The sequence below is a fragment of the Macaca fascicularis genome, chromosome 9, assembly GCF_037993035.2.
Source record: "Macaca fascicularis isolate 582-1 chromosome 9, T2T-MFA8v1.1".
In the NCBI taxonomy this organism is placed as follows: Eukaryota; Metazoa; Chordata; class Mammalia; order Primates; family Cercopithecidae; genus Macaca; species Macaca fascicularis.
Window position 1 is genome coordinate 135,124,689 of NC_088383.1, and position 17,740 is coordinate 135,142,428.

At 45.1% G+C, this 17,740-nt stretch overlaps 1 protein-coding gene across 1 annotated transcript in view; it reads right to left on the reverse strand.

The window, feature by feature from the left end:
* ADAM12 (ADAM metallopeptidase domain 12) overlaps window positions 1–17,740 on the reverse strand; it is a 375,641-nt gene that overhangs the window by 139,077 nt on the left and 218,824 nt on the right. Inside the window, exon 4 of the mRNA XM_015456854.4 lies at window positions 2,012–2,090. Within this exon, the coding sequence (XP_015312340.3) occupies window positions 2,012–2,090 (79 nt within the window). The remainder of the gene's footprint in view (window positions 1–2,011; window positions 2,091–17,740) is intronic.

Here is a 17,740-nt window from a genome sequence, read left to right on the forward strand (position 1 = left end):
TGACAATAATTTTCCCTTAATTCTCAAGTTTTAATTGCATAGTTACTAATGAAAAGTTTGTTGTTGGTTTAGTTGTCATTATTTTGTACAAATCTCTCTTTTGCCTCAAGTGGTTTCAAGAGTTCATCTTTGGTGTTCTGCATATTCATCATAAGCTGTCTTGGAGTGTGTTTAGTTTAGTTATTCCTCCTGCTTGACTTGGTGGATTTTTCTCAAGACTCATGTCTTTCCTCAATTCAGGGACAGGCTCATCACATTCTGATTAAACACGGCTTGCTTCCTGTGTGTGTTTTAAAATTTTATGTGTTTTCATTGTAGAATTTCTATTAGACCCATTCTATTCTTTTAATTTTTCTTCTTTGATTTTTCTATTATCTCTTATGTTCTCAGAGGTCCTAATTCTTGTTTCTCTTGTCTACTGATGCTTGTGTACAATGTCTTTTTGCATTGTGTGGCTTATAATTTTGATTTGGAGCTCATCTTTAATATTTTTATTACTTTTTCTTCCATGAGGGTATCTCATGTTATCTGGGTTATAGAAATATTCCTACAGAACTATTTTGGGTTGGCTTAGGCCTGGGCCCATGGGAGTTTCATTGATGTGGGACCAGTTTTGAGGTCAATATCTTGACTGGGAATTCCATTCCTACGCTGGTATTAAAAATTTGGACACAGGCCCAGACTATTCCCAACATCCACACATGAGACTAACTGGGGTTTCAATGTCTTCATTTTTTATGAAATCTTTTTTCAATCCAAGACACCTGGCAAACAATTCTTCCTCCCAGCCCCCATCCCTGGATTGGAAGAGTTCTTTTTGTCTCTTTTTACAGAGGAAAGCAGCTCTTCTGGGGATCTGGCTTTTGTGGGACTCTCAGTTGTAGGCGGTTACTTCTCTTTTCCCAAACCCAAGCACCAGGCCCTCTTGCTGGGTCTTGAATAGCCCTTTGGGTCTTTGAATAGCCCTTCGGTGAGCCCCAACTCACCAGCCAGGGCTCAGGAACAACATTCCCTCTTTGTTTCTGCCTCTTGGGGATTTGCTGACTTTCTTTTGAGCTTGACCAGGCATTAGCAAAAATTCTTAAATGTTTATATTTTATCCAGGGTTTCCACGTGTTTTCTTTGGGCTGGGAGAGCTATAGCAGCTCATTCCACCAAGTTCCTGGAAGGCTGCAGGTATCAGCTTGTAAGTGCCAAGTGTCAAACAAGTGATAAAGAAAAGTGTTGGCGTCACGCAGAGAAGGGAGGAATCACTGCAGACAGTAATGGCTATTTGACAAGCTTCAATGATAAGGGATAAGGGTAAAGCCTGCCTCTAGCTCATCCTTTTTCAAATAAATACCCACAGCTCTTTAAAACAAGTAACTTTCCTCCTTCCCAGAGGGCAGTGACTCTGCCCTATTCTCTCTGAAACCCCATATTCACATGTGGGACAGATCACAGCGAGTACACAGTAAACATCTGGTAAAGCAACAAATAAAGTGAGCATTTTGTCCAGGACACAGCTAAAAGTTCAAATACCAGGAACACTGCCTAAGAGGTGATAAATGTCATGTTACAGTAACACCCACAGTATAGAATCGTATCCACATTGTGGATACATTCAGAATAGGTTAAGCAGAATCAGTTTTCTTTTAAAGTTCTTTAAGGTGCCTCAGAATTTAATGTAGCCAAGTTCAGTCCAGGCATGGCTGCCTTCCAAGCCATCTCTAACTGGCTAGGTTTTCTAAAAAGGATTTGCTCAAATGAGCATCCATAGTCCTTGGAAGGTGGTTTCAAGGTCAGCCCCGCCATAAAACCATTCCCTCAAGGGCTGTCTGCGCACATACCTGGCCAAGGCTGGTGTTTTGGAGTTACAATGGAATGCCTACCACTAAGGGACACACCAGCACTTCTTGGGGCCTAAGCTAAGAATCTGGGCATGTGAGTTTGCTCCGAACAAAATGGCTACAAAGTTTAAGCACAGATCCAATGGTGTAAGATTATGGTGATCCCAATGTGCCAGAATTACCGTGTAATTTCGAGCGAGGGAGACATCAGTACCATCTTGCAGATAGTGGGTTTCCGTGAAACTGCTGGCAATGAGACCTCTGTGGAAAAATAAAAACACCACAGAAAGATGAGTGCACAATCACATTGATACATTGCTGTGAATGTCTTGGCTACAGGGTAGCAAGATTTTGACCTCCATTTTTTTTTTTTTTTTTTAAACAGATAATCCAAGGAGGCTCCCATTAGGGCCTTCCCAGTTTAGGTTCTCCAGGGAGAATTCAGAGGAGACTCAGACAACAGAGTCAGATAATGCGTCCTTGGAACAATAGCCCACACACTCAATGTGCAACCCTCCCTCTCTCCCTTCCTCCCACTTCATTCCTTCATGCACACACCTGGGTGCACACACTTGCAAATGCACACATGTGTGTACACACATATACTCTTCCATAAATAGTACAGGCAGATATCTAATTTGGGAAAACCTCCCGCCTGGAAGTCACAGCCTCCGTCAACTGGAATCAATGGTTGAGCCTCCCACTGGGAAAATCATTCTGATCCACTGCAGTGCCCCTGCTGGCTCCCCCGCAGGTGAGAGAACTGGCTGACAATATTGAAATGTCACAGAAGAGATTAGAACAGCAATGAAATGTTAAAAGCAGCGATGTATGTATGAGGTGAGGAAAAATGATTCTGCACACCCTGAAATATTGAATTTCTAAGATAAATTGAAAGGAGGAGGAAACCGCCTGTTTATTCTAACTATTAATAAAACTGTATGCAGTCTACCAGAACTTCATTAAAGATTGCAGAGCATGGGTTACTTAAGTTTTAAATTATTTTCCAGTGTCTTACATAACACGCACTATTTTATCCCACTCAACGCAACCACAGGAAGTATTTCTTGTGTAACTACCGCTGCCAGGTGCTAGCTGCTGGGCTACAAAGACAAGTAGGAACAGCCCCGCTCTTGATGACACCACGAGCTGGTAGGGTGATGGGTGACACAGAATCCAGTGTGAAGGGAGAGATCACAGAACAGAAACAGAGTCCTTCTGAGGCAGGAGAACAGGGTCTGGAGACAGGGAACATGAGGTCGATTCATGCTGACTTTCTAGAACTAAGTCAAATGGAAACACTTCAGCTATGACAGGAAATATCCTCTCCATTTACATAGGGAGTACAGCAATTAAATGACTTTGTAACTTTACCTCATCCCCTTCATTTACATAGGGTGTACACCAAGTAACCAATGGAAACCTCTAGAGGGTATTTAAACCCCAGAAAATTCTGTAACGGGGCTCTTGAGCACCTATGCTTGGGCCCCCTCACACCCTGTGGAGCGTAATTTCATTTTCAATAAATCTCTGCTTTTGTTTGCTTCATTCTTTCCTTGTTTTGTTTGTGCATTTTGTCCAATTCTTTGTTCAAAACACCAAGAACTTGGACATCTTCCAGCAGTAACACTTCCGGGTGCATGGATGAGCTGTGGGTGGAGCCTCCTGCAGGGGAAGGCTTTGCAGAGGGAGCGGACAACTACCCTGCCCTAACGATGGAGCGGGAGTCGGCCGGGCCCAGGAGTGGGTGGAAGGAGAGGGGAACTCCAGGCAGATAATGTCAAGGTCAGGATCTGAAAGGCCTGGAGTCTGGGGAGCTGCGCTGGTGGAAGACACAGAAAGGCTCTAAACAGAATCTGGGTTTTCTGTGTCTGGACAACAGGGAGTCAAGAGTTGCTTTAAATACTGAACTTTGGGGATGGTGAAGGTGCTGCCTGCCCTCTCCTGTCTTCAGAGAACACTCTTCACACCATTTGGTTCTGTGTGGGGGTTGTGGGGGTGGTTCCTCCACACCTGATCCGGAGATGAACACGTGACCCAAGCTAAGCCCATCACAAAGCTTCCCTACAGCACGTTGAGCTGGGATGTCCGGGGAGGAGGTCTTTCTTTGTTCTCAAGGCTCTGAGGATGTGGCCACCACCTCCACCCTGGTCCCTTACTTCAGGAGAATGCTGGTCAGAGAGAACAAAGCTGTCACCCTCAGGCAGGGACAAAAGGCAGGGAGAGGGAGATGGATCTGCTGCCCCGGGGCCTGCTCCTCCTCTCCTCCTCCTCCTAAGTCCCTCTCTTCTGCCTCTGCTGGCTGGAGCTGCGTTTTGCAACCAGAGTCCTGATCGGTATGGCAGGGAAGGAAAAGAAGTGGGAATGATGCAAATGTCAGAGATGAGAAGCACTTTCGTTACACAGTCAGAGTTCCTTAGACCCCCTCCCAGTCAAGTTCAAAACTGAGAGGCAGCTCCTTGTTTTACATGGATTGCAATATATTGAGGATACGCCTGGCTTAAATCAGTTAGACCCTGATGGCAGGTCTCTGCTGCAGTCTACTTAACAGCGAGTGTTTGAGAGAGTATGCGGAAAACATAAAACACAGACGGGCCCTCACACTCACTGGCAAAGGCACGTGGGCCTCCCGAGTGCTGCCCCTCACTCCCCTCAGCAGTGCACATGTCATGCCAGAGAAAGTTGCTTTACTTGGCAGCGTTGGGCTCTCAAACCCCTGTCTTCTAAGCTCACCTCCTCTGAGCTGCCAGAGGGGCTGCCTGGGCAGGCTTATTCACAGGGCACCCCAGCCCTGTCACACGGTCAGGAGCAAAGGAGAGGAAGAGGGGAGGGAGAGCAGGCAAGGCAGTGGGAAGGTGACAGAGCCCTGAAGAGAGGAGTGTGAAGAAGGGGTGGTCCTTGGTCACAGGTAGAGAGCTCCAGGAGGGTGGAGGAGTCTGGCGACCTTGACAATGGAGCTGCAGCAGGTGAGCCCAGGTCAAGGGGACAGGCAAGGTGAACCAATCTTCCACAGCACAGTTCCAAAGGGAAGCAGAGAGGCAGGACGTGAAATCCAGAGATGGGACTTGAGGGGAATAACTGGAGGGATGGGGCGGAGAGGGGACATGGGCAAAGCTGCAGAGGAACAGGCAGAAGGATGCAGAGCACAGAGGGATACACACAACATGGGACAATGTGCAGAGCACGGGGAAATACACACAGCACGGGAGGATACATGCAGCACCGGGGGAGGCACAGAGCATGGAGGAGGGATGCACAGAGCATGGGGGGAGGCACAGAGCATGGAGGGGGGATGCACAGAGCATGGGGGGAGACACAGAGCATGGAGGGGGGATGCACAGAGCACAGAGGAGGCACAGAGCACTGGAGGATGCACACAGCATGGAGGGGGGATGCACGGTGCATCGGGGGAGGCACAGAGCATGTGGGGATGCACAGATCATGGGGGGAGGTACAGAGCATGGAGGGGGGACGCACAGAGCATGGGAGGATGTACAGAGCATGGAGGGGGGATGCACAGAGCACAGGGGGAGGCACAGAGCACGGGGGGATGCACAGAGCATTGGGGGGATGCACAGAGCATGGGGGGAGGCACAGAGCATGGGGGGAGGCACAGAGAATGGGGGCATACACAGAGCATGGGGGGAGGCACAGAGCATGGGGGGAGGCACAGAGCATGGGGGGAGGCACAGAGCATGGAGGGGGGATACACAGGGGGGATGCACAGAGCACGGAGGATGCAGCTAAGGATGCACATAGCCTTATTCTCTGTTGAGCAAGAACCCAGAGTGGCCTCAATAGTCTATAGTCTTAAAAAAGGTGCACACTTGACCAGCTTCAAGATTACAGAGAAAGGAAAGGAAGAATTTAATGTAGATTAAGTTATATTAATTATTGCTTATATTATTTACTATGTATTTTTACTTCTATTTATCACATATTTTATTAATATTTTAGCAATTCAGGTCTTAACAATGTTGAAATCTTATTTGAATGAACAAGGTATATAAATACCTAATATTAAGGGGAGTGACGGGTGCAGACATTTGTAGAACAAAGATACATCATTCGAAGGCTTCTGACCAGGCTTAACTGAAAGCTGGTTTGGACAGATGGCCAAGGAGAACAGTCATTTTACATATGAGGAAGATGGAAAATCCATCAGGAAAGCTGGGAATTAGAGAAAACGAGCTTTCGATAGACAACTCTCAGCAACTGGAGGACAGAGTAATTTTAGGGTTAAAGAGCAGTAAAATTAATTAGAAGGTTTTGAAATGTGACTCAGAATAGCAATACAAAGCCCTAAAACTACCCACTGCTCCTCATCGTCATCCAAGTATCATCGGAGCTAAGCAGAAATACCACCACCGTCATGCTTGGAGCTCTGGAGAGTTCTTAAGCCCTGTGTTATGTTTTCTCTTGTCGAAAGAGAGTGGAACAGGGGCTTCTGCTCACAGCCCTGACCATGTCCCACTGCTGCTGAGGCACTAAATGATATGCTGCTTTTCGAGTTTTTCTTATACAGTCTGGAAAATAAATCTTGATTTATGGATAAGATGCAGTCATACCACTTGTGTATATTATATCTTCTCAAGATATTTCAAAGGCAAGAAAGGGGAAGGGGAAGGGAAAGACAGGAACAGGAGGAAAGCCGGCAAGAGTTCATGCTCAGTGTACAACAGAGTCTCGCAAAATGTAGACAGTGGATGTTACGTGCGCTCACCACACAAATGGTAACTGGGAGGTAATACATTAGTTTATTAGCTAGATTCAGCCATCCCCTTCAAAACAACACGGTGTGCCTAACAACAACATGCAATGATGCGTCCATTTAAATAGCTAAATACCTAAATAAACACCAACTACCCCCCTCCAAAAACAAGCCCCAAACTGATGATGGGCTTTCTGTGGAGCAGCCCCAGCGCTATGAGCTGGGAAAAGCAGGCAGCTTCCTTGGTTTCCTATGCAGGGTTTGAATGAGAGATGGAGGGAAGCAATGTGACCTGATATCCGAACGCCTTCCCAGCTGTCCCTTCCAGGAATCTGCTTCCGCAGCCAGGACTCCACGTGTCATGCGCTCCACACCCTTGGGAATGAACCCACCCTGCAGGGCTTTGTGTGCCCCTGCTGCCTGCTCTGACTTCCTCAGGTCCTGCTTGGAGATCATGCTGCCCTCCCTGCTAAAGCTCTGTAGTGTCTTCCCGCTGGCCCTGGGATGAAATCCCAACACCTCCCCATGGCCTCTGAGGTGCAACCTCATGCAGCCTACCCTCCCACCACACTCAATTTTTTCCCTCTAGCTCATGCTACTCTAGCCAACACTGGTCTCTGGTTGGTTCTAGAATATTCCAGACCCTCTCCCTCTGAGGGCCATGGCACCTGCTGTGCCCTGTGTCTGGAACATTCTTTACATGGCTTTTCATGTAGCCAGCTCCTTTTACCCTTCTGCTCTTGGTTTCAGTGTTGTCTCCCCAGAGGGTCCTTTCCTGATCTCTTATCTAAAGTGGCCCCATCACCACTATTAGCCCCCATCGCAGTCCTCCTTTGGTTTTCTGTCTGGTATTCCTATTTTGTTTACGCATCTCCTTACTTGTTTATCTCTGCCTTCAAGAATGTGAGCCACAGGAGGCCTCCTTGGTCATCACTGTGTCCCTCACTTCCAGCCCTGCAGAGAGCGTGCACCTCCTCCTGGCTGGAAGCATTAATAGCTGCTAAACACTCACACTGGGCCAGGTGCTGTGCTGAGCCCCTGATATCTCATTTAATCCATATATTATCTGGCCCATGGATACTATTTTTTTATCCCTATTTAAAAGAGGAAACCAAGACACAGCAGGGTCAAGTGACCTGCCCAAGGTCATGCCATCCACGACAGTGTCCAGGTGGTTTTGCTTTAGAACTTGTGCTCTTAACTGCTGTGTGGCACTAGCAGACCTTACAGGTTAGTCAAGCAATATTGACGGAGTGTTTGTTGCAGATGCTGTGCTAAGTGCTGAATACATATGTGTTGAGCAGATGAATACATGAATGAATAAGTGAATTTGAGAAGCATGAGGCAGGCACTGCCCCTTTTGCTTCAGGCTCTCCGCTCCTTCCTGGGTGATACACGTCCCACATCTTTCTCCAGCACCATGACTTGCCAGGGAGTGTGAATCAAACCGAGAAGGCGCTGGATGGAGGTTTTCTAAGATGTGTGTCTAATTTAAAAGGGGCCAGGAGTCAAAGGCCCCTGGAGAGAACTAAGCGGGGGTGGATGGACAATGGCAGTATTGGAAATGTGACAGCAATGGCCTTGGAGCCTGCAGATTTCCCCAAAGAGAAAATCCAATTAGATGGACTCTCTTATGTCAGCAAATGAAAACAGAAGGTGAATGCAGAATTTCATGAGAACATTCTTTTTTTCTGCTTATTAGATTAGCTGATCTAACAAGGTACTCTGTTTCTCGCAATACCAGGAAATAAAATGCATTTTAACTGTGCCAGGAGTTGATTTTGCTATTTGCCATTTGTTGTGGGATGACATGTGACACCTAAATATTCTCTCATTTAAACAATATCTAGCATGCTGCACAATGGGAATAAGATGCTCCGGGAGGCCCCACTGGTGAAGGACACAGACCCAGAGTAGTCAGGGCTCCATGACACAGACATACCCAAAGCACCACAGGAGCCCCAGGAAAGACTTCCAACCCAGAAGTCAGCCTGTGGAGGGCGTGCCCAAAGGAGCCAGGAAAGATGGGGAAGAGTGAGCTGGGCTGGTCGGGGGAAGGTGAAGAGAGGAATGGGAAATGCGGAGGAGAGCATTCCAGCGAGAGGGGACTGCATCCTCAAAGGCATGGGGGTGCAGAAACAGCATGCTAGCGGGCAACGCGCAGAGGGGAGGCGAAATGACGTGGATGCCACGTGGTCAGGGTGCAGGGCCTGAGGCAGGGAGACCCGCTGCTGCTGAGACAGGCAGGTTGGGGACAGAACCTACATGCTGCCCAATGCTGCTGACTTTATCCTGTGCCATGCGGAGCCACCAAACACGGAAGGGACTTCAGCAGACATGAGCTTCAGAGCCACAGGCAGTGACAGCCACACGGATGAGACTTGGAGGGGAAAGAGAAAAAAACAGGCTGCAGGAAGGTTAGCAAAGAGGCTGGTGTGAGCGTCCATACAGAGCACCAGGCCAGGACACGACAGGATGGGAAATTCAGAGGGGCCCAGAATCAGGAACTGCATGACAGACTGAGGACTCTTCGGTGATGTCAACAGAGATGGGTGACTCATAAATGAGAGAAGAGACATGAGTTCAGTCTTAGCCATGGATATAGTTTGGATACTTGTCCCCGCTCAAATCTCACACTGAACTGTAATCCCCAGTGCTAGAGGTGGGGTCTGGTAGGAGGTGTTTGGATTGTGGGGGCGGATCCTTTATGGCTTGGTGCTATCTTTGTGAGAATGAGTTCTTGCAAGATTGGGTCATTTAAAAGCATGTGGCACCTCTTCCTCCCACCCCTTCCTCTCAGTTTCTCCTGCTTTCCTCAGTTGAGGTACATGCTTCCACTGTACCTTTCACCATGATTGCAAGCTTCCTGAGGCTTCCGCAGAAGCTAAGCAGATAACGATGCTATGCTTCCTGAAAAGCCTGCAGAACCATGAGCCAATGAAACCTTTTCTCTTTATAAATTACCAAGTCTCAGGTATTTCTTCATAGCAGTGCAAGAATGTCCTAATCCGGCCATGCTCAGTGCTGAGAGCTGTTCTCTTTCTTGGACACGTTATGGGAGCAGATGACCCCATGCATCTACAGTTTGGAGATATACGGTGTCCACCCTCATTTAGAGAGGACAAGTAGACTCCCATCCTTTTTGGCTGAATACTGTATTTTCTGATTTCAAAATCTTCGGATATACTGGCTGACAATGGTTATTTAGCATTTGCATGAAAATATTGCTATGCAGGTAAAGTTCTTCCTGATAAAATTTCTTGCATTTCTGAGATGATTTGAGTATTGAATCAAAACATGCATGACCTCCAAATTGCTTTCAGATCAATATTGAAATTACCTGACTTTAACTTTACCCTTATCTAATTTAGTCACACAGTTTGAATGAGATGGATTTCATTAAGATGACATATGCTATGTTACACTCTAAAGCATGGGAGAGCTGAAAGAGACTCCCCAACTCCAGGAGTGAATCAGCCTTTCTCTTGTGTTCTGCCAGGATTCTGAAACAAGACTTTCCCTATTCGGCCTTATTTCTTGTGTACTTGTCTTCCTCCCACATTGGGTTGAGCTAAGAGGCAGAAACAACACCTCTAAACCCAGCACAATGCCTAGCATAGAAGAAAGACTTCGTAAATAAATGAATGAGAAACTGAATATTATCATAGAAAAGCAACCGATCTGGATAGAATGTGTCAAAACTAATTGGATCAATTAAAAATAAAAGAAATATGCTTCAAATTGCTTACACTGATCACACAGGGGATATGGGGTGGGGACAATCTCATTCATTCCTTCATTATTTCAAGAATTGTGAATGTTCTCTGGTCTTCCCGATCAACGCTGACAACACGTTATCAATTTCAGAACTGCTTAAATGAGGGCAACCGGGAACGAAAAGTAAGAGACTGGCATCAATTACTTAGAATATGAAAACACTTATTGATGACATGTCAACTTTTTCCTATTATTTCTTTGAAGACCATACATATTGTTTGAGGGTTTAATTATTCCGTACAGCATATTCATGCCATGCCAAAGTATCACAAGACAGTTCTTGTTTGTCAGTTAACACCAGCAGGCAGTATAGATACTCTTTGCAATTAAATCATGCCAGGCAATGTAGGCTTCAGAGATTTCTTCCTCCTGGTAGATCCATTTGGTGTTAAAACAAAGTATCCAACTGAGTTTTCTGCCGAAGACTTACTTTATCATGTCATCATTCCGCAAATTACAAAATCATCCATACATAAATTTGGGTAATGGATTTCTTTTTTTAGAATGTGGAAATACAGCTACAAATACTTTCATATGTGAGACTAAGGGCCAGAGCTTTAACAAAACATAGCATCCAATAAAGATCATAATTAAAAATCATGATCAGGATTCTCCAAGTTACTAAAATGACGTTCTTTAATGAAAACTGTCTATTCCTCAATCAGAGCTAAATAAATATAGAGAAAAGATCCGGAGGGCAAACGGTATGCACCCAGACCGGACCCTGCATCCTCTGAAAACACTCACTCTAGTTTTCAGCAGAAACTCTAGACTGGCTGGGTCTTTATGCTGCTATCATTGGCTTTTCTGGACTATTTTATGAAAAGATCAGAAACCAGTATACTGAGGTATAAAATAAGAGGAGAAAAATGAAAAAGAAGAATCGAAGACATCTGGTATTTCTCATATCTCAACTTTGCCTTTGCAAATATTTATGCTTCTTTTTTATGGTAAAACGTATCACAGCCTGGTAAATAACTCATGGTCTGGGTTCTCGGCTTGGAGAACTAAAGCCAAGCATCGCCGTCACCACCCTCAATGCCTTGCCCTCATCATCTTGCCACCTTCCTCCTGCCCCTGTTCATTGTTTGCCTGCACGTTGTAGGCCTTGCGGCATTCACTTTTTAAAAAGTTTTGGGGTTTTTTTTGAGACTGAGTCTCTCTCTGTCACCCAGGCTGGAGTGGAGTGGTACGATTCTGGCTCACAGCTCACTGCGACATCCGCCTCCCAAGCTCAAGCAATTCTCCTGCCTCAGTCTCCTGAGTACCTGGGATTACAGGCACACACCACTACGCCTGGCTAATTTTCTGTAGTTTTAGTACAGATGGGGTTTCGCTGTGTTGGCCAGGCTGGTCTTGAACTCCTGACACCTGTCTCAGCCTCCCTAAGTGCTGGGATTAGAAGGGTGAGCCACCATGCCCAGCCGGGGGCATTCACTTCTAATATGCACTGCCTTACTTTATCTTGAAAGAGACTCTGCAGGGTAAGGACCGTAACTGCCTGTCTGATAAGGAAGAGGAAGCACTCAGAGAGGTTAAGTGACTTGTTCAAAGCCACACAGCTGAGCCCTGGAGACTAAACCCAACTCTTATTTGGCTCCAAAGCCCACCTGCTCCTAACCACTGGTCGACACTGCCTTCCCAGGAAGCAGCATCAGTGTATGGTTCTGACGGTCTGAAAAAAAAGCAGCAAAAATCAAATTCCGTGTTTTTCTGAAATAATTTTTCCTCCATGTTGAAAGAGACACTTGAAAATGGTGCCATGCTATTTCTCTTCACACACAATTCAATTTTGTTACAAAATCCAGATTTATTTTTGGATATAATTTCAGTATTTTGGGATCCTAACTATTTAAACTGTACATCTGTAAGAACAATGGAGCACGCACATTCCATTTTTCTTCTGTTATTCTCCCTTTACTAAAATTTTCAAAATGATCAAAACAACTTTTGTTTTCCCCTGGAATAAAAAGAGCTTCCTTGCCCAGCTCTTTCTCATTTAGTTTCACAAACTATAATAAATAAAACTGTTGATACAGCATTTTGGAAGCTGTAGGGGACAACAAAGTTTCCTGCAAAATAACTTCTTAATATATACCGCTTCCATTATAAGTCACAAATACACAGAGTTTTGGGTCAAATCATGTGACACACTGAGACATGATGTTATGATTGTCTTTTGGGACTGTTCAGATGAGCCTATCTGTTCATGAACGAAGAGCTCACCCCTTTGGACTGTTGCAGACTCAGTGGAGGCCTCTATAAGAACAGGAGGACTGACTTGTCAACTGGCTGAAATGTACGAGCAGGTGGAAACTGATGGGCTCCTGCCTTTGCAGCTCTCCAGCTGGCATGAGACTCAGTCTTAAGGCTTTGGGCTGTTTTCTCCCCTTTTTAATAACCAGATACAGTTTTCAAGTCTTGGATGAGGACTTACATACCGTTTCAGGCTTTTTTTTTTTTTTTTTTTTTTTTGAGATGGAGTCTTGTTCTGTCACCAGGCTGGAGTGCAGTGGCATGAGATCTCAGCTCACTGCAACCTCTGCCGCCCGGTTCAAATGATTCTCCTGCCTCAGCCTTCTGAGTAGCTGAGACTACAGGCATGTGCCACCACACCCAGCTAATTTTTGTATTTTTAGTAGAGATGGGGTTTCACCATGTTGGCCAGGATGTTCTTGATCTCTTGACCTTGTGATCCGCTTGCCTCCGCCTCCCAAAGTGCTGGGTTTACAGGCATGAGTCACCGTACCTGGCCTCAGGCTGTTTTTAATGTGTCATGACTGCCTTCCTAGTATGAGAGCTATCAAGTTTCAGTAACACAATTTTAAGAAAAAAATAAAATAAAATAGGGCTTCAGATACAGGGGAAAAGTTGTAAACCCAATAAACAATTACTTCCACTGACAGTAAAGCCCTGCACCCACTTCTTTCAGAATCAATTGCAAGCGTAGATACAGTAGGTCAGCTTACGTTGCATTCTTCAAACGTTTCTACCAACATAGGTAAAACAGTCATTTCTCTTAAACTTCAGAATTTTCCTTCTTCCTTTAAGAAAACAAGAGTTGGCTTTAACAGTAGCAATAGCATCAGTCACTAAGCAGCATCAGTCACTAACGTTCATTTGAGCTCCTCCTAAGCAAAGGCACTTTGTGTGTATTTTTAAATTTAACTTTTACAACAATCTTGGCAGGCAGGTACTTACTTGTACATGAGACACTGCAGGCAAAGAGAGGTTAGGCGACTTGGCCAGGGTCACACAGCTAGCACTGTGTAGGCGTTTCGACTTCAGAGCTCTTATTGCTATGCTTATATGACTTCTGTTTCTCCTTACTCTGACTTTTGCCTTTTCTGCCCATATTCCTTTCAAGGGACAACTATACTGAATGTAGCAATCTCTGTCTTTCAAAGCGATGATAAAGAATTCGGAGTGAGTTGGGTGAATCTATTTCCCACTTATTGCCATGGATCAAAACTAAAAGTAACAATGAGGAACTGTATAAATCGGCGTTCTCTTTGCCTCTAGTCTGGAGAATAATCACCTTAGTCATTTTATGTGTATCAGTTGACACTATTCCATGCGTAAAGGTGTGTGAAATATTCAATAATGCAAGTGAACAATCAAACCCATTTATATTTACTCATTAGTGCCACAACTGTCTGCAAATAATCTACAGACCGGAAGCAAAGTGAACCTCAAATTCATTTTCTAATTGCCCTTCTCGTCCTGGACTGCAAGTGGTATTTATTAGCCACTGCTCCTTAAGCATCCACATGGTCTATGATGTGGGAGGACATGTGATAATGGGTGATTCTTTACATCTTTATAATGACACTATGAGTTGGTATGTGGCCATTTTATAGATACAGGAATTGAGGCTCAGAAGTGTTAAGAAATGTGTTCAAGGTCACACACTCTTACAGCGGCAACGGGCTGGGGTCGTTACATGCGAACATATCTTACACCCAGCCCTTGGCCATACGCATGTTGGATAGAAAAGCATACCTTTCTCTCCTCCAGTCCCAGAAAATTCTTGGTTGATTATTTTAAGGAATGTATTTACCTAACTGATTAACTGAACCTCATGTACAAAAAGATTCAAGTGGAGAGAGGCGCCTTTTCAGCTGGGCTAACTGGTGGGGTTTTCCTTACTCACTTCCGAGGCCAGTTCCTGGCTCCGAAAGGCTTTCAGTCAGTATCTGCAGAATGTTTGGCTGATACATTTCCCAGTAATAAAATGTGGACAAGAAGACCAATCTACCTTGAAAATATATCTCTAGCAGCAGTATAGCAACAGTGGTTAAGAACAAATCTCATTCTGTCATTTTCTTCTTTTATGACGTTGAACATGAAATCTGATCTCACGCTGGCGTTTCCTCACCTAAAATGGGAATGATAGCTCCTACCTCACAGGGACACTATACGGGAAGTTAATCTATGCTATAGATGATAAACAGACTGAACCCACATTATGTACTCAGTAAATGGAAGCAATTATTATTATTAATAAGCCCTCTGGCTTCTATTCATCTCATCTACCATTTCTCCAGTCCCAGCCACCACTTCCCCTCCCCTAACCTTCCATAATAGATCAGCCAGACTCCTGTTTTCACTCTTGAAACATTTAGGTCCGTTTTCATACACCAGTCAGCGTGAAGTTTTTAAAACAAAAACGGATCATGTCACTTCTCTGCTTAAAACAGTGCACTCTTCTTACAGAACCCAGAGTAGAATTCCAATTCCTTAGTGCAGGGCTGGATGTGGTGGCTCACGCCTGTAATCCCAGCACTGTGGGAGGCTGAGGTGGGCAGATCACTTGAGGTCAGGAGTTCAAGACCAGCCTGGCCAACGTGGTGAAACCCCATCTCTACTAAAAATACAAAAATTAGCCGGGCGTGGTGGCACGGGCCTGTAGTCCCAGCTACTCGGGAGGTGAAGGGAGGAGATTTGCTTGAACCCGAGAGGCAGAGGTTGCAGTGAGCCGAGATCATGCCACTGCACTTCAGCCTGGCCACGGAGTGAGACCCCGTCTCGGAAACAAAACAAAACAAAACAAAAACCAAAAAGCAAAACACAAATTCCTTAGTGTGGACCAGGCCCACCCCCTCTACCTGCCCAATTCATCCACTTAGGCTCTGTTGCCTCGCTTTGGTTTCCCAAGTCTACCACCCTTCTTATCTTGGTCTGGAACATTCTTCCCACTTTCTCTGCCTGGCCAACTCTTAGTAACCCTCATCCAAAATGACAGCATCTGCAGCAATCTTCCCTGCCTGCCCCTTCCTAACTGGCGTTCTCCTTGTTAGCTGCTCTTGCAACGTCCTGCCCCGTTCCTTGAGCGCATGGTGCCATTTCTCATTTATTTGCTCTGTCATTTGAGGTATGTTTCCCCCATTAGGGCAGAGTCTATCTGGGTCCCTCCCCAGCCCTTACACTAATGTCTGTAACTTAGCAGATGCTCAATAAACACTTGTAGAATGAATGCAATAACTGAGAATGAGAAAAATATGGCAAAAGCACTCATACATAATAGAATCATTATTGACTTGCTGCTATTTTAGGATACGAGGAGTTCTTTCCACTCGAAAAATAAATAAATCAATAAAACCACCAACATCACCAAAACCCACAAAACACTGACTGGTAAGAGACACATTGATCCTTAGAAGTTCTACCACCTAAAATATATCTGGTTTTTAGTTCATCAGGTAGAATAGAAAATATACTTTACAAAATACATCTTCAAATGGCATTTGCTTAACTTCCGGAATTTTAAAAAAAGTTTAGCCAACTTATTTGGAACCATTAAACCAACACCTTTGACTCCTTGGACACACAGCTTTACACTTTAAAGATAAAACGACCTGGTGTGCATGTCCTCTCCTCACACCAGCCGGTATCCAAGAGTCTTCTGGTGCAGACGGGCGTCTTCCACCCGGCCCAAAGCAGGGGGTCCTGCAAGATTTCAGGGCTGATGACCTGGTAAGTGGTTTCACTGAAAGCCGGATGCATTTCAGCCCTGCTTCCTTCGCCCACCCAGCTCGGTGAAGAACTTGTATTAACTGGTGCTTTGGGGCAGAAGGGGATTTTCTTGGCCGTGGCGGAAGCCAGCCAGCCAGCCAGCTCCCTGGCAGACTTGCAGACTGGCCAGCTGGACTCTCCTAAAAATTGACCTACATTGAACCAAACTCACAGAATGTGTGTTAGATCAAATTTGTTCCTCTCTGCTTGCTCAAACAGGGTCATGCTCTGCAAATTTCCATACCATTGCTGCCAGAAGATAGACACCAGGAGGGATCTGGGGCGGGGAAAAGGACCTTCACTTTCTGAAGTTCTAAACTGGCCCATGGGGCGGGTCAGGTCCTCTTGCTGAGGCTACCATGAAATGTGCCTGGATTTTGAAATGGACGTCTTTACCTTTAAAACAAAACAAAACAAAAGGGCGGGGGGTGGGGCGGTCCCTGTATGTGAACCCAGGCGTACAGAGGCCTAATCAGGTAAAGCACACCCTCTTTCCTGTGAAGGCCCCACTGAGTATGTCTGCTCTGATCCCCCCGGCTGAGTCAGGAGGATCCAATAAAAGCCATGGGTTGTGCCAGCCCCAAGCAGACACCACTGCCTGCCACAGAGCTGTTAGAAAAGTACCGCGTCTGGGACAAGGAAGGGTTGTAAAATATGAAATTGTAAAATAAAACCATTAATCCCATCTGAATTCTAGCTGCTGGGTTCTTTATATGAAGTAGTCTTCTGTTTTCTTTGTTTTAAAGAAACCACAACAAGAAGTACTTATAATACCTATGCTGAATATTTCTGTTTCCCAATAATGATTCTCCAGGTGCTTAGTTGATTTACTATCTGATCAGCAACTGGGCTTAAACAAAACAAAACTGGGAGGGTTTTGCATCAAGATCTAATGCTGTCGAAAACCCTAGAGAAGAACCAAAGGACAGATGCCAGTGACAGTGGGCCATTCATCGATGGATCTCTCTCCAGGATAAAGACCATACCAATCAATATTCTTACAGCTGGGCCTTTGAACTATTTGCTTCCTCCATGTGGACTCTCCAAGGGTAAATGGACATTTTCCCCTGTGCCTTAATTTCTTATTCAATTCCAGCCTCTAAGGTTACAAAAGAGTTCGGCTAATTCTAACAGCTAATTTTCCATAAGCACTTAAATAGTTTAGTCAGAATGATGGTTGGGAATGTTTTATGTTGCTTTCATTATTCTTAGGCTAGGCAGGGTAATTCTTACGAATTACCTTGTTGATTTAGTTAAGTAATGCAATACATGGCAAAATATTACCCTGGGTCATGAAAAATAGAGATCTTTAATAAGCATCATGGTCTCAAATTGTAAAATTAGTTAAAAACCGTGGCAGGGGTGGTTAGTTGGTTCATATTTGATTGAAGCAGTAATTCATTACATT